Source organism: Ursus maritimus, unplaced genomic scaffold, assembly GCF_017311325.1.
Source record: "Ursus maritimus isolate PB19 unplaced genomic scaffold, ASM1731132v1 scaffold_16, whole genome shotgun sequence".
Lineage (NCBI taxonomy): Eukaryota > Metazoa > Chordata > Mammalia > Carnivora > Ursidae > Ursus > Ursus maritimus.
The window spans coordinates 35,316,940-35,337,527 of NW_024424008.1; the positions used below are offsets into that span (position 1 = coordinate 35,316,940).

Sequence of the window (20,588 nt, forward strand, 5' to 3'; positions counted from 1 at the left end):
TTATAATTTATAGTACTACTTTCACTCACAATCTCATTTGATCCATTCAACAATCCTATAAAATGGGTATTATAATGACCTCCCTACAGATTAAGAGAATAAGTCTTAAATATGTTAGTTGTCTCCTAACTTCAAAACTTTAAAGTATCAGAGATCTAAGTGTAAACCAGGTCTTCTAGCTCCAAATTACTTTAAAATAAAGAATAAGAAACATACAAGTTAGACCATGGCTTCTCATCTGTCAAGGCTATAATATGTTTGAACAGAAACACTTGTCAGCCCCCCTCTAAAATAGCTAGTGAAGCTCCCAAACCTGCAATTAGAGAACACACTTATGCCACACTGTTCTCTCATCAATGAATATCTGTATATCTATATCTATGCACCTATTTCGAAAATTATGCTAGGCAAAAGACAAGTTTTCTAAACTCAAACTACAAACTAAGAGTCAAGACACACAAATACAAAAAATATACTGCCACTGATAATTTAAATTAATAGGCCAATCTACGTCCAAAGATATGATTCAAATTAGACTATTATTAGGGTAAACCAAGTTTTGTGGAGCCTAAAGTGGATACAATTTTGAGTCCCTCATTAGGGAAACAAATACAAAATTATGAATACAAAATTAGCTAATAAGTGAATATTTATTAAGAATGAGAACAAAAATCACACAAAAAATATAAATTTTAAAAGATGGCCACACAAATATCACAAAGTCTAGACATATAATCATATTTTCATTAACTCCTTGGTACTCTACAATCTTTCTTACATCTTAGGATTTTTAGATCACCTCATCATATGCCAATGATTTTATAATATTGTCTATGAAAATAACAGTGATAATTAAGACTTTAATTCAGGGGCACCCTGGGATGACTGAGTGGCTCAATTGGTTAATTCAGGGGTGCCTGCGTGGCTCAGTTAGTTAAGCATCCACCTCTTGATCTCAGAGTCATGGGACTGAGTCCCACATCAGGCTCCACACTCAGGGAGGAGCCTGCTTGAGATTCTCTTCCTCTCCCTCTCCCTCAGCCCCTCCCCGGCTTGTGCTAAAAATAAATAAATCTTAAAAAAAAAAAAAGAAGAAGAAGAAGACAACTTTCCTTCAGCACGGTTAATGAAAAAACTTAATAGTTTAGGAAAGTTTCTTTCCACCACATTATTCATTATTATTGGTAATATCACAGGAAAATGAAGTATTCGTTATTGGCAAATCATGCAAAGTGTTAATGTACTCTTGTTAAATTTGGGAAAATCTCTGTCTGAAGTTTCCTTCAGGGGCACATGGGTGGCTCAGTCAGTTGAGTGTCCAACTCTTGATTTCAGCTCAGGTCAAGATTTCAGGGTTGTGAGATCAAGCCCCACATCAGGCTCCACACTGAGCGTGGAGCCTGCCTGGGATTCTCTCTCTCCCTCTCCCTCTGCACTTCCCCCCACTCCCACTCATACACATGCTCTGTTCATTTTTCTTTTAAGATTTTATTTATTTATTTGAGAGACAGAGAGAGCACACGAGCAGGGACAGAGGGAGAGGGAGAAGCAGGCTTTCTGCTGAGCAGGGAGCCCAAAAGGGGCTCAATTCCAGGACTCTGGGATCATGACCTAAGTCAAAGGCAGACACTTAACCAACTGAGCCACCCAGGTGCCCCTCTCTGTTTAAAAATAAATAAATACATAAAATAAAATTTCTCTCACATTTAAGCTGTAAAACTTCAGGATATTTCAAGTTTTCTTTTATAGTGACAAATCTTAAATACTCTTTGACATGAGGAAACACATTACCTGCTTTTTCAACCACATACTCACTACAGTGGCATTATGAGGGCTTAAAACTGGCATTCACAGTGGGCTCTACAACTTCATATCACAATCCTAGTAAGTCAAACAACATGGTAGAATATTCCTGGAAACCATGCCTACACTGAGATGGTTAGCAATAACAATAACAGTGACTATGGACCACATAAACAATCCCACTAAAACCGGAACTGAATGTGTTCCCAACTCAAATCCCATTAGCTGGGAAAAATGCCTATGACCATTATGATGGTACTCAACATGGAGAGAAGTATAAGGGAAAAGCAGAGTGGAAGAAGAGAACAGTCTTAATTGATTATGGCTAAGGCATCTAACTTATGCAAATTTGAGGATATACTGCTATTATGAAATGCAGGGCCTTGAAAGGGATCCCTTTGTAAGTGAGGAATCCAAAAGCCTAAGCTTGATAAACTTCACTTTAAATTTGCCTCTCAATAATTAAGGATTAAATGAATTGCAGTAACGTGGAAAGTAGTAATAGAAGTAATAGCAACAACAGTTAAAATAAAGTAAATCTCTACTACATATTGACCAAAAAAAATCCCCAAAAAACAAACCTAACACTATGAGCTTATTATTATGCCAGGCCCTCTGCAGAACACTTACATGAATCATGTAATTAATTTTACTACATTAATTAATGTTATATTTGTTACCATTTAGATACTCTGATAGGAGCTTTATATATAGTCACTGGTTTGCAAAAAGAATCCTACAAAGTTACACATTATCACCACTCTTTTATAGAACAAGAAATTAACTTCGGCAAGTCATATAGCAGAGCTGAGATCCAAATCTTGGTCTAGTTTATGCTCTTCCTAATAAATAGAAATTCAGAAGAGGACAAGATCACTCCAGGTTAGAGATCTAAAAAAGACTTTACAGAGAATTACACTAAGCTGGATACCAGGGAATGAGCAGCAATGAAGAGAAGAATATGCTCTATATTTGTGGGTATATGGGCCATGATAATACAATAGAAATGGAAAAAACAAGGGCTACTCAGAAGACCAAAATAAAACAATTCTACAGAGCCAAAGACTATACTCCAAATCATGATTTCCAATAAAAAGGGAATAAATTAAATCTTATCATCAATTTTTCCCCTATTATACAGCCACAACCTTGCAAAAGAAAAAAAGAAGGCAACATTTCTCTAGAATCCAACCCCTCAATGGCAAAGGTGGATGTAGACATTCAAAGAACTGCTTCATCTCTGTCATCAGGAAAACCAAGTCTAGTGATTTCTTCCTTGAAGGGAAAGCTTTGATTTCCACTGAAAACTAAGGCTTTACAACAAAGCACATCACATATCACTGGGCTATTGGTAAGTCATGAGGCTTAAAACTGGAGCCTCCAAATTCCAATTATATTTTCTTCCTTGAGGTTTCATTACAAGTAGCTTTAAAAAATATATATGAGCTAAAAGGTACTGCTCACATATAAGAATAGAAGCAACAAAAGTTTTAACAGATTTTATTTACCCTACATGTAGAAAACGCACTTGACAAGAAGAGCACAGAAAGTAAAATCTGTGAGTTGAAGAGAGAACAAAACACAAAAACATACTCCTTCTCAAAAAAGTTACCTGACCCTGAACTCACTCTGAGGAATAGTTTGTTGTAATTTGCAAACAGCATGTGGGATATTAGCCACAGGGTAATAGGAGGAGAAAATATTTGTCCTGGCTTCAGTGAAATCCAAACCCTCATCCAATGTTATTAAACGTCTTTAGGATTCTCCTCTCATCACTAATGCCTAAGTTAGAGAAAGAGAGAGTGAGCCAGGGAGGAAAAGAGAGAGAGAGAGAGCTGCTATAAACAGACACCAGAGGTAGATGCAAGAGGAATCCAGCAATAATTTCATCTTGACATTTCATTCTGTTTTTCATATGGCTTAACCCTGCACACCTCCTAAAGCTGTACTAACATGATGAAACACTGTGAAAATTAAAGAATTAAGCATTTTGAAAGTTGTATGTATACTCTGTTTTCCATTTATATCAAAGTCTTCATTCTCTGACTTATCTACAGAGTAATTTAAATTGCAAATGTATAGAGAATATGACCAGATGGGTTTCTTTTAAGATTTTATTTATTTGAGAGAGAAAGCCAGCAAGAGAGAGAGAGAGAGAGAGAGAGAGAGAGAGAGGGAGCACATGAGCACAGGAAGTGCAGAGGAAGAGGGAGAAGCAGACTCTTCGCTGAGCAGGGAGCCCAACGTGGAACTCGATCTCAGGACTCTGGGATCATGACCTGAACCAAGGGCAGACACTTAACCGACTGAGCCACCTAGGTGCCCATGACCAGATGTTTGACACTAACAGCCATTATCCATAAATAGTCTAACAGAAAAGTTAGGCTATAACAGAATCAAGGGAAAGAAGAAATAACGTGAGAATAAAATAATATTTTAGTAATCCTCCTGAACTCTACTTGCAATCCACATCTATTTCACAAAACATTCATTCTAAGGATGTGTCCCCCATTAGGATCCTGAGCCCTAGAGCAATGTGCACGAATAAGGTGCATGAATAATCTTCTGGGGGCTGCAAACCCCCAAAAATAGTATATAAAAGATTTTATATATCTACATAAGAACACTCTTTGGAGGAAAGGGTCTACAGCTTTCATTAGTTCCTATAAAGTGTTCATAACATAAGGTACTTTACCAATGTACCCTAATTGTATGAAACAGTTGCCTGGTAAATTAAAGACACTTAAATATTTGTTCTTACTGAACCAGTGCTCTAGATTCACAACTAAGGTTCTAAACTTGTTCTTTATTACCAGTGGACTTATGGTCAGAGTGAAACTTCATATCTGATACAAAGAAATCAACTTAAATTAAGAACACCAACCCAACCAAATAGCTCTCAGTTTTTAATTTGGGGTAAACAAACAGAGAAACTCTTAAAACATTAGATGTAGTAAGGCTGTAGCAGACTTAAAAAAACCAAAAAAACAAAAAACCTGAGGAGCTGAAAGATGAATGCTCTCAACCTCTTAGAGTTCAAACCAAGTTTACCTGGCTCTAACACACTTCTAAACTCTCAGAAGAGAAAGAGAATTCTATAAACTAGGTTTTCAAAACCTTATAATGCACTTTCAATTAAAAAATAAACTAATTCAACTAATCAGTTAAAAATTCTCTTAAATTCCCATAAAATCACTTCTTTGGATGTGAAACTCATATAGCTAAAGTTAGTCATCTAACAAGGGGAATGAAATGTGGATGTTTTGCTGGTAGTGTGAAAGGGATGGTGTTTAAATTACTTTAAAACGATTTGGATTAAAACCAATATTATCTCCCCGAGGTCCAAAAATGAATCACATGCAATGCTGGAAAATGAATCCAGAATGCCTAACACCCACGATGCTGTGCTCCTTCCTTCTCCCAGAAAAGTATCTGAAAGGCTACAAACAATGGAGCCTTCCCAAGATGCAGTGGGTGGTTTTCTTCCTCACAGTACATGGGCTGAGCCTTTCAGAGAACCAGCATTTTATTCTGCAGGAATCTGAATCTCAGATTCAGATGTAGCTATAAAGCTCAAGGTTACTTTTATACTTTGCCCCTGAATGTCTTCACCTTCACCAGTTGCCTGTCTAGTGCAGAACAGCTGTAATTCTCCAAATTTTAAGTTGCTGTATCTTGAATGATAGATGGTTGCTTCTCAGAGAATCCAACCCAGGGACAGAGATTATAGTTGTACAATTCAGTATATCTTTAAACTAATATACCCCTAGGGGTGCCTTGTGGCTCAGTCGGTTAAGCATCCCATTCTTGGTTCAGCTCAGGTCATGATCTCATGAATAGTGGAACTGAGCCTCACACCAAGCTCCACTCTCAGCAGGGAGTCTGCTTGAAGATTCTCTCTCTTCCCCTCCCCCCATTTGCACACACACTCTCTCACTCTTTAAAATAAATAAATGTTAAATATATATACATATATATATATATATATATAGCCCCATTCTGAAAGCAGTGATGCTTAGCAAGAATCATACAATCCATCCCTTCGAGTATATCACAACCTGTCTGGGGATATATATGCTCTGGAAAAACATAATCAATACTTTCTACATTTGAAACTGAAAACAGAAGAAATTACCTTCACCATAAGAACATTTAAAGAAAGGTATGTGAGGGGTGCCTGGATGGTGCAGATGGTTAAGTGTCTAACTCTTTTTTTTTTTTTTTTTTTTAAGATTTTATTTATTTATTTGACAGAGAGACAGGCAGTGAGAGAGGGAACACAAGCAGGGGGAGTGGGAGAGGAAGAAGCAGGCTCATAGCAGAGGACCCTGATGCGGGGCTCAATCCCAGAACACCGGGATCACGCCCTGAGCCGAAGGCAGACGCTTAACGACTGAGCCACCCAGACGCCCCAAGTGTCTGACTCTTGATTTTGGCTAGGTCATGACCTCAGGGTCATGAGATGGAGCCCTGCATCAGGCTCCATGCTCAGCGCGGAGTCTGCTTGAGATTCTCTCTCCCTCTCCCTCCACCCCTCCTGCTCATGCATGCATGCACACTCACTTTCTCCCTAAAAAAATAAATAAATCCTTCAAGAAAATAAAAAAGTAAAGATAGATAGATAGATATCGACTCTTAGATTAATTAAAAGGGGAAATAGGTTAAATAAAAGCTGAGATTCCTGTTTCTAGCAGTTCAGTGGATTAGATACTCCAAAGGCCTTTTCACTCCAACAAGGTCCTATATAAACCATAGTGGGGTTTTTTTGTTTTGTTTTGTTTTAAAGATTTTATTTATTTACTTGACAGAGAGAAAGAGGGAGAGAGAAAGCACAAGCAAGGGGAGAGGCAGCCAGAGACAGAGGGAGAAGCAGGCTCTCCAATGCGGGGCTCAAACCCAGGACCCTAGAATCATGACCTGAGCTGAAGGGAGACACTTAACCAACTGAGCCACCCAGGCACCCCTGTAAACCATAGCTTTTAATACATTTCTGAGCTCCCAGAAAGTGGGGGGATCTTTAAAGGGGCAAATAAAATAGCTATGGGCTGAAACCAGAAAGATGGGTGGGGATGGGACTGTGAGAGCAAATGCTCGTTTTTAACACTTCAGGGGGGAGACTGTGCCCTTGGGCCAGCAGGAAGGCAGAGAAGCTGGGTCTGAGATTTTCCAATAATCCCAGGGACTTTCAAAGGGGTAAAGCCATCCCAGGTGGCCACTGCCTGGTGGAAGCATACTCTCTCACAAAAAGCATTTTCAGGTCAGACCCTGCACTAATTACAATCAATCAAAAATCAGCTTATGAGTGAAGAAAAACAAACAAATCACCATAAGCATCATGAGAAACAACAAACATTAGGTTTAGATCTCCAAGAATGTCAGATATTTGAAGTATCAGAAAAAGAACATAAAACAGCTATGCATGAAATGTTTTTTAAAAAAGGACTAAGAAAATGAACAAGCTAAAGAGATCAGATTATAAAAAGAACCAAGTAAAATTTCAGAAATGAGCAATATAATTGGTTAAAAAAAAAAACTTTATGTACTGGTTAAATAACAGATTAGACACAGCTGAAAAAAGAAAGAGCTGTAGAGCAAAGCTAAATAAATAACCCAGAATAGCACAGAAGTAAGAATATAAAATTATGACAGAAAGGTTAACAGTCTTAGAAGAGAGAATGACTGAATACATATCAAATCAGAGTTCCAGAAGGAAAGAATTAAGGAACCAGAAGGTAGACAGTATTTGAACAGAAAATACCTGAGAATTCTCAGGAAAGATATAAAATCACAGATACACAAAGTATAACAAATTAACAAGGAAAATAACTAAAAAGAAACACACCCTAGACACACTGTATTAACATTTCAGAAAACCAAAGACAAAGAAAAGATCTTTAAAGTAGCCGGAGAGAAGACAGGCAACCTAGAAAAGGCTAAGGATATGACTAACTGCAGACTTCACAACAGTAATAATGGAAACCAGAAAGCATCTGTGTTACATATTCCAGGCTCTTAAGACAAAATAACTGTCAACCAAAAATTACACATCCAGCAAATCTGTATTTCAAGAACAAAATAAATATATTTTTAGATACACATAAAAGTGACTTGAAGATGAAGAGACCTACCCTGAAGGAAGTGATCTTAAACTTCCTAACGAACCCTCCCTCTCCAATCTTCCTGAGTATCAGGCTAATACTTCTAAAATCATTTTGATCTTACCACTTCCCTGATTCAAACTGCCACACAAATTTCTAGAACCTACATAATAAGATCCAAATTTCTTAGCCTGGCACTGAAAAGCACTTTACAATCTAGTTACTCTCCAATGTTCTTTACAATGGACAATCTGGCTCCTCAATTTACTAACTGTAACTCTAGGCTGATAATTAACCTGCCTGAGTCTCAGATTCATCAGTTGCAAAATGAAACCTATAAAAACTGATTTCTGAGATCAATTGAAATAGCCCAGGTAAAGCTATCAGTACAGCGCCTGGCACACAGTTTTCAATAAATGGTAGGTGGTATTTTTTCTCATTATAACTCATAGGTACTAAAATACAACATATGTATTCCCAACTCCATGCCTTTGCTCATAATATTTCCTTCACTTTACTGGCCCTCAACACCTCCATTCCCCCAAATCTGCACTAGGTAAATCAAAATTATTCCTAAAAGTCCAGCTCCTTCTTCAAATTCTCCCCTACCAGGCAAGCACAAGTAAGTGCTCTTGCTTCTAAACACATTAAAATACTTCCCAAGATGCTACTCTGTTCACTATCTAAACTGTATGTTTCTTCTGGTCTGGAGAAGTAGTCATCTTAGATTTCCCTGTTTTGCTCATGGAAAGCTTTACAGCCATGAAAACCGAGACTGCTAAATAAATATGGATTGGCTGTTTAAGTTCCAGCACCCTGACAGAGATACTTTAGAGGAAAAACATGCCCCTCCCCCCCAAAAAAAGGCAGCTGTCTTAGGATTTGCTGCATTCTTTGTAACCCTCCAGACAGCTGCACCTCATTCTAAAGAAATTATGTATTTTCCTTAGAGAAAGACATCAAACAAGGAAGTCCATCATGGGCAGGAAGAAGTGATAAGAGTACAGGAGCTGACAGCTCACTTCAGGAAACATCTTTCAGAGTCTATTTTCCAAGGAAGTCAATTTGACCTGGTGTTCCTCTCACCAAAGACAAAGAAAATAGTCCTCCAGGAGTTGCCCAGCTGGCACAAGGGAGGTGTTCAATAAATGCTGGCTGACTCTGAACAGGCAGACCACAGCAACTAGTCAGATTACTTTGTTCAAAAAAAATGGAGAGAGGCAGATTTTCTCATCAGCTCTCTTTCAGTGTTCCAGTTAACCATTTGCTGAGGATGCCACAGCTGGCTCCCCAATCCAAAAGCCAGTGATAGCAAATCTCTCAAATGAGTCACAAACAATGCACGATCAAACAACTGAATCAAGTCAGCCCCTCCTTCATTCTCTGGGGCTGACATTAATTCAGGAGTACAAGCAACATGCTATCACATTGAACTAAATAAAAGAAAATCTTTACTAGTGTCAAATTTAAAATTCCACCGTTGTATTTATTAGAGGCCAAAACAAAATGCAATTTCATTATATAAAAAACATCCTCATTAAAGAAAACTTGGAAAAAAGACAAAAGAATCAGCCAGAAAAAGAGAAGAGTAGAAAACAATCAGCCATAAGGCCTACCACTCAAGAACAGCACCTATCAACATTTTGGTTCATTATATTCCAGGGTTTTTTTTTTCCCCTAAGCATAAGACTAGTTTTGCAAGTTTTGCCTAACTGTAATCATACAGTATATGCTAGTCCCATCTGCAGCTTGTGTCACTTAAGTTATACCATAAGCATTTCCCCACTTTTTTTTCTTCTTAACCTTGTATAACTGCATAGATGGTAAAGATTTTTAATTAAACCAAGAAATACCATTTGCTTTCTTTCACAGAAACTAGTAAAAACTGAGAATTTCCAAATTTCCTGGGGCCACTAGAGCTAAGATACATGAAAAATACTTAGACACATAGGAAGTTTTTAAGATAATTAACTGACTTGTAAGTGACAAAGAGAATATTTTCTGTAGTCATATCTGGAAAGATACAAAAGAAATTAAATTCAGCCTCTGTTCCCAATGAGTTAATACCATTGAGAAGATAAAATGTATTTACACCCAATAACTGAAACCCAGCATACAACTGTCCTGGCTCTTCTAGAGCTGGGGATACTTTATTCATTTCTGCACCCCTAGCATGAAGAATAGTGCCTGGCATATAACAGATAGTCAATAAATGACTGTTGTACTAAACTGAACTACAAACCAAGAGCTATGCTTATATGGAAATAGGAAAGGTCACTGTGAGCTGAGATTAGGTTAGGCAGAGTAGCAGTATGAATATAGCGGAATGTGACTCTGGAAATAATTTACAGAGAGAAGGCTGACCCATAGAAGCTTTGAGATTCTGTGAAAATGAAAGATAACATAAGAAAAAATGTTTGTATAGTCTTAATTTATTAAACAGTTTGATATTTCTACACAAAGAGCATTGAAACCCCTATTGAATATATACTAAATATTCATATATAACACATAATAGATACTATCTAAAAACAAAGAAAGCACACCAACACAAAATACTACAGCATTCCTTTAAATCAGAAACAAAGGCTAGGGGCGCCTGGGTGGCGCAGTCGTTAAGCGTCTGCCTTCGGCTCAGGGCGTGATCCCGGCATTGTGGGATCGAGCCCCACGTCAGGCTCCTCCGCTGGGAGCCTGCTTCTTCCTCTCCCACTCCCCCTGCTTGTGTTCCCTCTCTCGCTGGCTGTCTCTATCTCTGTCAAATAAATAAATAAAATCTTTAAAAAAAAAAAAAAAAAAAAAGAAACAAAGGCTAATTCTCAGGAAGCTTTTTGTATATCACGACAAGTGGCAAAGAGGCAGTAAATCAAGGCTTTAGATCTCCACATACAGTACCATAGTGGATACTGTCCTTGCTAAACTAGGTGTAAAAGAATGTGCTTACCAAAACTTTCTTTCAGGATCTTTTTATACTCCAGTGAAGCTATTTGCATATATGGTTAGCATTCAGAGGGTAGAGAAAGAAGATCTGAAATCTGTATTCAACCCTAACACCATCACACTCACACCACCTGATTCTAAATATAAGAGAATCCAGCTTCATGAACAGGGTCTCATTCAACAGACTCCATACATCCTAACTTCATTCACACACATATTTTCTTTTCTTTTACCCCACTTGTGCTTTGAAAAAATGTAAAGAATTTATGGAGAAGGAATCTGCTAATATCACATCTCTAACAGCTGCTAGCTGGATATACTAAATCCATAGCTCCTTCAGTTACATTGTATGTCCATATCAGAAAGTGTGCTTAATTACAAATCTGGTTTCTTTCAAAGAAACTGTTTTAAGCCTAGCCTACTGCGCTTAAGAGCAAGTTATACAGACCTTAGGGGCTGAGTGTAGGATAATTTTGTCTGGATGTAATACTGCAATTACTTATGATTAAGTATCTCTAATAGCTATCCATTCAGATTCGGCAGCCTGAAGCACTCAAGAAGAAATGCCTATCAACAAGTCATTTGGGAATGAACAGCTGATTTGAGGAACTGCATGCTGCAGGGCAGGTGTTCTTTGTTTTTCTGCGCGAGCGTGCGCGCCCACACACACGCATCTGACAATAATTATATCTGCCAGATAATTTTAAAAGAATTAAAACAATATAAAATAGTCATTCTAAAAAATGTTTTAGAATGTTTTTCAAAAATTTGCCTGGAAGTTTTAATTTTCAGATTTTGTTAAACTTCAGCACACAAGTTGTCTTATCCCAAGAAGACAAACTGTTACTGTTTTAATTCTAAATGAAGCACTTCTCTCTAGGACATCAAAAGATCTGGAAACCAAAAAGTAATTATTACATAATCATTCAAAAAAGACATGTGGTATAACATTTGTAAGGCTGAACTGCACCTGTCACCAATACAACAAAAGAATATTTTATATACAAACCACACAGCATTGAACCTTTGATAATTTGTTAAACTGGTGCATAACAAGAAACCCACTGTCAAATGAAATACAAGTAACCAGAAATTAGATTAACAAAAATAGTTCAAGATTTCTAAATTTAAAATGCATGCGCTTATCACCCTGAGCAAGTTACTGAATCTCTCTGTACTTGTTTCTTCATCCACAAAATGGGCAAAATAATAGTAACAACCTCTGAGAGTTGTTATCAACATGAAGTGAACTGATACATATTAAATTGTTATAACAGAGCCTGGCAAAGGCTAATAAAAAATGTATTATATCAGGAACAAATTTTTTAAACGACAATGCTAAAAAATAATAGTAATTGAAAAGAATAATCATAAAAGCGAAAAAGACACAGTTGTCATGACCTGTGAAAGAATAGTTTTCAAGGTATCGCAGTATGTTTAGAGTACACACAAAATAACAGAAAAAGAGCTCCCTACTAAAAAAAGACAGCTGCATCCCCTCAAAGTGATTGTCATCAGTCCTATTTTGCAAAATTTTATTCTTCCTCCTATGCTCTGCAGGTAAATCCCAGACTTTAATATCAAGAAAGCCACAAAACTTGAACCTCCAGGAGAACGAAATAAAGTTAAGGGTACGTGAGGTCCTTAGCATCTTCTAGTTTTATTAACAAGCCCCCAAGTTAAAATTCATTCCTAAACTAAATTGCCAAATGTGTCTGCAATAAAAATTGCAAACTTTCATGTGAACAGAACTTTTCAACAATAGGGAGTTGTTCCAGTCTGTGAATAGGACAGTGTCAGTGTGACCAACAAAGCCGGGAGCTGGACATTCCTGACACCCTTGTCCCCCGGCTAGCCTTTGATCATTTGTATCTCCCAACCACATGTTTTTGGAAATCATTTTCAGTCAAAGTATATGGACAACATCTATACCCTGAAACTGATCCCTCATCATAGAGTCCTGTTTCCACAGCTTCTCAGACCCTCACTTTTATCTACCAACATTATGAACATTCCACAAGAATGAACATCAAACACAGGAGTGCTTTGTTTTCCTAGTCTGTCCACCCCCACTCCCAGTCACTTCGTGCTTTAATTTGTATATTTTGGAAAACATCATGGGATGACAACGGCAACTCAAACAATAAAATGATCTAAGAACTGAAAAGACCTGCTGATGGTTTAACGGATCTGGTTACCCGCGGATGCCCACCACAGAAGTGTGGTAGTGCTTTATGGAAAGGTGAGTTTATGACTCACTTGGAACACTGTCTAGGAAAGGAAACTTGACTTAGGTTTTAGTTCTCTTACCTGGAAAAGTTAATAAAATCCACCTCACACAGTTCTTGTAAGCACTAAATGAGATAAAGATTTCAAAGTGCCTAGTGTACAGTACATGCTCACTAAACACAATCTACTTCAGTCCTTCTGTCCAGCGGTCCTGGGGCACACAAATCTAAGAGAATTCCAGACAGTGGAAAAGACAACACTCCCAAGGTTATCAGTGTGACCTGATCAAAATGGCCCAGATGCTATTTCAGGGTAAGGGTCTGCGGGGTCTCCTAGGCCAGGCTGGAGACAAAAAGGATACTTGATTGAGATCTGTGCCAATTTATTTTCCCCAAAGTAAAGCTGGGTTTTCCCAAGTCAGTTCCTTTGTTTACAGCAAGAGAGAAATGAACAGCAGATCCCAAGAAGGCTATAACCAAGAAGACAGGCCTCAGAGCAGAGCTGTGTCTGGCTGGTACTTCGGAAGGCCCCTCACTCTCCACTTCTGGGCAAGGAACTCGCTCCGCAGTGTCTTCTAGCAAGTTCCGAGCCCAAGCCTCAGCGCCACGGTCTTTCCAGAGAGCTGTGCCCTCCGCCCAGGGACCGGCCCACCGCCCGGAGCGAGCTACCCGGGCCTCGCACCGGCCGCTCGCACCCCCGCGCCCACCCGGCTGGGACCCCGCCCTGAGGCCCCGCATCGACCCCCTTCTGTCGGGACGCGGGCGCGCGCCGCTCCTCTGGCCGAGTACCCCGCGTTCCCGGAGCCGGGACCGCTATTCCCGCCTGGACCGACTCCAGCAGCTCCGGGCCCGCTCAACTCCCATCCGCCCCAAACCCTCCTCTCCCAAAGGCAGAAACACGCACACTCACCCCTGAAAAGCAGTAGTAGGAAGAAGTCGGGCAGCCGGGCGCAGAGCCGGACCGCTGGTCGCCGCCTCAGCGCCATGACGAGGGGAGCTGAGGGGCCGCGGGCTCGCGGCGCAGCTAGGTTTCCCCGCGCGCATGCGCCCTGCCTGCCGGGGCCCCTACTACCCGCCCCTAGTTACCATAGCGACCACCTGGCCCTGCACAGCGGTCACCATGGTGACAAAGGAAGCTGAAATCTGGTTGCTATGGATGCGAGGATGCTCTGGACCCGCGCCCATTCGGTCTCATTCAAAGAATTTGATGGGAGGAGGTAAAGAGGCGTGTTCAAGAATGGGGCGGAGTAAATTTCCATAGCTATAAAATGAATCCGGCACTACAGATCAGAGAGGGAACACTCAATTAAAACTTGGAAATGAAGTGTTTTCTCACAAATAAGGATGCAATCTAATCGTCTTCGAAGCATTATTGCCTGCACCTCTTTTGAGGCCCTGATTCCAAATGTGATGGAAGGAAAAGCCTTGAAATCTATTTAAAACATAAGCAAGGCCAAAAAAACCCAAAAAACAAAAACACCACATAAGCAAGATGTATATTATGTAGTACATAAAAGTGATGTCTTTCTGAAGTAAACATAATCCGTCGTTTCTGTGGTAGAACAAAAACGTGATGTTTTATCCATAGTTTCTTTGTAGAAAGACAGGATAATTCTTTGCTCTGATTTCTGAATATTGGACAATGGCAAGGCTACAGTAGAAAATGGAGCAGAATCTTATGAGGACAAGCAGATAAGATGAAGGATAAAATATACTGGAAACTGGACCTAAGAATGCAGGAAGCTTTGTGTGTCACTTAATACTGTGGAAAATTCTTGAAATAGCTTGTACTATATCTAACATAGAAAATACACCCCTAATGCTCCAGGAAACAACAGGGTAAAAACAGAATTCTGAGTATAGTTATTAGTAAAATATGCTAGAGTTTCCAACAACTAATATTTTTTTTAATGTTTAACTTAAGGACTTCATTTTTCATACAGTCGCCCTACATATTTTTAAGTATTTTTAGTTTTTACAAAGTAGAACAGTGTGTGTGTATAATTTCTATATATACCAAATTACGAATGCTGAGAAACATGAAATAGATTGCTGTTGTTGCCAAGGATATGCTTCCACTGCCATCACTTTATGATCTTCTTTATAAATGTTTATAATTGCTCAAAACTTTGCAAGTGTGAATTAATTATTTTCAAAATTTCATAGACAGAATAAAAATTTTAAAATAACTCAACAACTTATTATGATTTTACTTGTCTTTCCTTTCTTAACCCTTCTTTCTGTTCCAGTTCACCATATTCCAGTCACAAGCAATAGTATGTGAAAATTATATTATAATGGCAGCCTTTCTCCCTTCATCAAACACAACATACAGGAATTAAAAAGAGGAAAATTCTTCTTAGGCCCACTGACTTTTTTCCTTTCGCTTTCTCTTTTCTTTATCATTCCCTGGACATAGCATTCCCGGATATATAGCCAGGCATATTTGCCTAAATGAAGGAACCATTTTGGTTACCTGAGAAATATGAAGTGTCCGACTGTGGACAGAGTAGTTTTCAAAAACTAGTGCCTCTTTTCTCCAGCTGTATTTCCTGTGTTTGCATTGTGACATGGTTCTATCAAATGGTCTTCTCTGTTAGAGAATCTTTTCAAACTCAGAACACCACCAGAGAGAAATTCTCCATGAATATTATATATGGACAGAGGTTCCCATGAAAGCAGATTCAGGTGCTTCATTGTAAAACATTGATTTTCCTCCACAGATGGAGTCTGCATGTCATGGCCAGTGCTTGAGACACAATCCTGGAATGGAGCCTAACCAGTGATGCACCAGGACAGGGTAGGATGTACTTGTCTGTCAAATGATCTGCTTCTCCATATGATTTAATTGTTCCCAGGAGAGCTCTGGCCCTGTTCAGAAGAGAACCAGAGTTCTGGAAGCATTCAGTGAGTGAGGCTGTGGAGTCTATGCTTCTATCACCACATTATCCAACTGAATATGCTTATTTCTAATGTGTGATTTACTAAGGAGAGATACCTTTCTTAGAAGCGCTCAGGGAACTAAATACTCATGTGCTAAACTTGAACAAAAACATTTGCAAGACTTTTCCATATTAATGCAAAATGTAAATCAAGTAGCAAAGAGGAGGGGTTTCCTGTAAGAGTCACCCCTGAACAGACTGGAGAGGTCCTGGAAGCAGCAATTACAGGAGGGGAAATATAAGCTCTGGAGTCTGATGGGCAATGATTCAAGTTTCTGGTTTTTGTAAATTTGGGAAAGTTATTTAATAAGCCTTGGATTCCTTGTCTGTAAAACAGGGATAACAATACCCACCTCAAGGGGTCATTGTGAAAATCATGTGAAATAAAGTTCTGGAACATAGTGGTGCTCAATAGATGTTTGTGGTTTATGCCCGTTCCCTTTCCTACAATTTTGGCTCAGATTGGCCCAAATGATACAATATTCCTGGAGAGTCTTGATAAGGAAAAGGACCTTCAGCCTGTAGATAGGTCAGAGAGAATGAGAACCAAAGAGGAAGTTTTACATCAACATGTGTTTGTTGTCTTGGTGTGATTATATTCTTAAAAAGTAACACGTCTATAGCTTCTGTTCCTTTAGTATGCCATTATACACCTGAACAATCACCTGAAGTCAACCCTCACAGCAAGAGAGAAGTGAGATCCACTTGGTGAGGGAAGTCTCTGACCCTAGAGTCATTCTGTGAAAGCATTTCTCTTCAGGGCTTATCAAAGATTCTGTTGCTCCATCTCGCCTCCATTCAAGTTTCCTCTTCCTTGGAATATTTCCAACACTGTTCTCACACATTTTCTCTCAACTATCAGGCCCTGCTCCTTCTCTTCAAAGTACTTCTTCAATTTCATTTAAATAGGAGGATTTCCAGCCCTGCTCCTTCTCTTCAAAGTACTTCTTCAATTTCATTTAAATAGGAGGATTTCCACCCCCCCCCCCATCTAAGGAAACAGGAGGAAGGAAAACCTCTATCCCCTCTAACTAGTTGTGCTGTTCATGCTATATAAGGAAGGGAAGGTGTGCAGTTCAATTTTTTTGCATGGTTCAGTTGAGAAAGGTCATATTAATGCCAAAGTTTTGGGTTAAAGTGTCTTCCTAGAGAGAGAAGTTTATAAGAAGCTGTTTACCAGCCCTTTCATATTTCACCAAAGGAAGCTGGTGTTCACGTGCTAGAGTGTATTAGTGTTATGTTTGTGTGTGGTGTGTATTCAAATAAGTATATCACACATGCCATGGGTGACAGAAAGACTCATTCACCCCTGCTAGAGGAGAAGTTGGAGTGTCCCATCAACCATCGGCCAGGGTCTCTACTCACCAGTGCACCTGAAAACACAACACAACAACCCACACTGAATGGACAATTTCATGACCACAACAGAGGCCTGACACAGGATTTGCTGCTCTGAGGCTGAAGGCCCCAAGAACTGTGAATTCCAAGTTCCCCTGTTAAGGTGTCTGCCTCATTTCCTTCTTTGAGGAAGTAAAGAAGCAGGGTTTGCCTGGATGCTCCCTCCAGACACCAGGGAAAAGGTGTTAGGGACAGCTAGCAAACAACACTCCCAGACCGCCTTCAGGAAGGACACCTGTGATCAGATAAAACAAACCAGCTCTTTCCTCTACTTGACTTGATGAATATTTCCACTGGCCAGGAGAGAAGATGGGAAACTTTTCCTCATCTGTGCTTCAGGATGGGGGACACAGATGAGCGTTAATACCAAGGACATACATGGTATTGGGACTATCTGGGAGCCAGGCCAAGGAGCAGATTCAGGGAAAGGGGTGGGGCAGCTCCTAGCAGTGGGAAGACAGCGTATCTGCAGCTCTCCAGTTCAAGTTGTGTGCCTCTGGGATGCTCCAACTACTTTGTTTACAGATTGGAGATATTTTTATCCCAACCTCCAATTAGAGGTAATTTTCTCTTCATACAAATTGTACCATCGAGTGTTTACTTCCTGGCAACACCAAAGAGAGACCATTGCCTCTGCTATCTCCCTCTTGTGCTACAGGGAATCTTGCACTTCCTTCAGAGTCCCTTCCAGCGTCAATTCCCTACTGCACAGTTTGGGGAAGAGGCAAGTTCTCCCTGATGGCCTTGGGTCCAGGGCTTTGGCCTGGTACCTTGTACTGCTCACTTCTTTCCAGGGATGGAAGGGTATTTTTTGTGGTTGCCATTGTAGAGTTTCTGCATATCCTGTTCCAGGACTGGAAATACTGGGTATTTGATTCTATTTCCTAGATCTCTGATGCGATGAGGATTATACCACAAGCCTTTTTTCCCCCCAGAGATTATTCAATACCATGCCCCTTAAGCAAGTGGATAAGAGCTCTAGAGAGAACTCTGAAGTTTCTCTTTAATCCCATGGAATTGTATTCCCACAAAATTTAAGATTGGGAGGAGTGGATGCGTTTGGTCCTCTGTGATGATATCAAGTCTTCAAAATACTCAATAGCACAGCAGAGATTTATTGCAGTTGGGAGGCTACCGTAGCCCTACAAAGGACAGAAGACCATGTCCTGAGAATGTCTACACTCTGCACCCTTTACATTCTGAGGTCTCGCCTTATTCCTGTCATTCTTTCCAGGCAGTATTTTGTATTCTGGCCAAGCCTTGTTCTCTAGTGTTGCACTGACCAGCACTAGCAGCTGCCTGAGACAGACCCCGGAAGGGGTGGGAGGCCCTGCTAAGCATTAAGATCCTCCTTGTACACCGCCACCCCCTCCCCCAGCAATGGCCACCCCACTGTCACCAACCTAGAGCAAGTTGCATCAGTTTTCTTTCGGATTGTAAAAATGATCTGTAGGCACCTGCCTGTACCTTCTGTCTCTAGACCTTTCTTTTCAAAACTGTGAGGTGTTCAGGGCCTGGAACATTGGTAAGTGCTCAACAAATATGTGTGGAATGAATGTCAATGAGACTCCTGTATCCTACCAAACCAACATCAGCTCACATTATTCAGCTTAAAATTCTTAAGTGGCTCCATATTATCTTCAGAATCCAGTTATATAACTAAGAAAGTCATGGCTGAAATAAGTACGTCCTTTGGGCATGAGCAACAAGATAACATCTCATATTACATCCTCATCTATGTCCTTGAATCTAGTTATACTGAGTCATTTGAACTTCTTATGACTTGTCATGCTCTCTTGAACTCCTGGAGCTATCCATACGGTCCCTTCGGTCTGCATCGCCTCTCCTCCAGCCCACTCGGTTTTCTAGCTGTGTCATGTCTTTGAGGAGACACTCCAAGCATCACATCTTCGTGGGAGAATTTCTTGACCCCATTGTTCCTCCAAGATGATTGAGGTGGCCCCCCTCTGTCCTTCCATAATACACTATGCATTCATATATTTTACACTTCATCACACCATATTCTAATGCCATATTTTCCCTGCAGTTGTTTTCAGACTTCTAGAGTTTAATAGTTTTTAACCTTCCTTCGTTTCTAACATATGCCTTTGAGACTATTTCATTCTAAATATTCATTAGCTGCATCCCACAAAATATGCTATATGTCTCCATTGTCACTCAGTTCCAAGTATTTTCTAACTTTCTATATGATTTCTACTTGACCATTCATCATTTAGAAGTCTGCTTTAGTAATTTCCCAACATCTGGGGGCTGGGGACCATGTAGCCATGACTGCCTTCTAGTTTTATTGCACTGTGGCCAGAGAATAAGGTCTATGTGAAATCAGTGCTTCAATGCTTCATATACTTTGAGACTGACTTTGCTGCTTAGGGAGGGCTAGGTGTTTTAAATGCTTCCTGCATGCTTAAAAAAATGTATTCTCTAATGGTTAGGTATAGAGTTTTAAATATATATATCCAGGGATGCCTGGGTGGCTTAGTCGGTTAAGCATCTGCCTTCAGCTTAGGTCATGATCCTGGGGTCCTGGGATCCTGGGATCGAGCCCCACGTCAGGCTCCTTGCTCAGTGGGAAGCCTGCTTCTCCCTCTGCCTACTGCTCCCCCTGCTTGTGCGCTCTCTCTCTGACAAATAAATAAATAAAATATTTTTTAAAAATTAAATCTATCCAATCAGTTAAATTTTATTGAGCTATTTGAAACTTCAGTATCTTTGCCTTTAAAAAAAATTAGCTAACAATTTCTGGGAAAGTTTTGTTAAAAATCACACTATGATTATGGATTTCTCATCATTTCATTATAACTCTGTCAAAATGCTTTTTATTCTTAAGTACGTGCTGTACAGGTTCAGGAGCGTTGTCCCATTCTCATGACACCATGAAACACACATGTGGATTTTACCCTCTCCCTGTGTCCTCTCCTCTCCCTCTCCCTCTGGCTCAACCAGAAAAATGTTACCTTTGCCTGGCTCAGAGCAGCTTCTTTGTTCTCAAGCTCCCTGGAGCCTTAGCTGCTCTCCCAAATAGACCTAGTAAATATTTTCTTCCAAATAAACACAGTCTTTTCCATGAATAAAACCATGGCGAAGACAACATTCTCTATTGCTCATAACTATATGATAGTTATGCTTTCCACATCATATCTTGCAATTGCAGGACCAGG

The 20,588-nt window shown here is 39.8% G+C and overlaps 1 protein-coding gene across 1 annotated transcript in view; it reads right to left on the minus strand.

The window, feature by feature from the left end:
* JAM3 (junctional adhesion molecule 3) overlaps positions 1 to 14,098 on the minus strand; it is an 84,314-nt gene extending 70,216 nt beyond the window's left edge. Inside the window, exon 1 of the mRNA XM_040631012.1 lies at positions 13,980 to 14,098. Coding sequence (XP_040486946.1) covers positions 13,980 to 14,055 — 76 coding nt within the window. The 5' untranslated portion in view covers positions 14,056 to 14,098. The remainder of the gene's footprint in view (positions 1 to 13,979) is intronic.
* Positions 14,099 to 20,588: the final 6,490 nt, after the last annotated feature.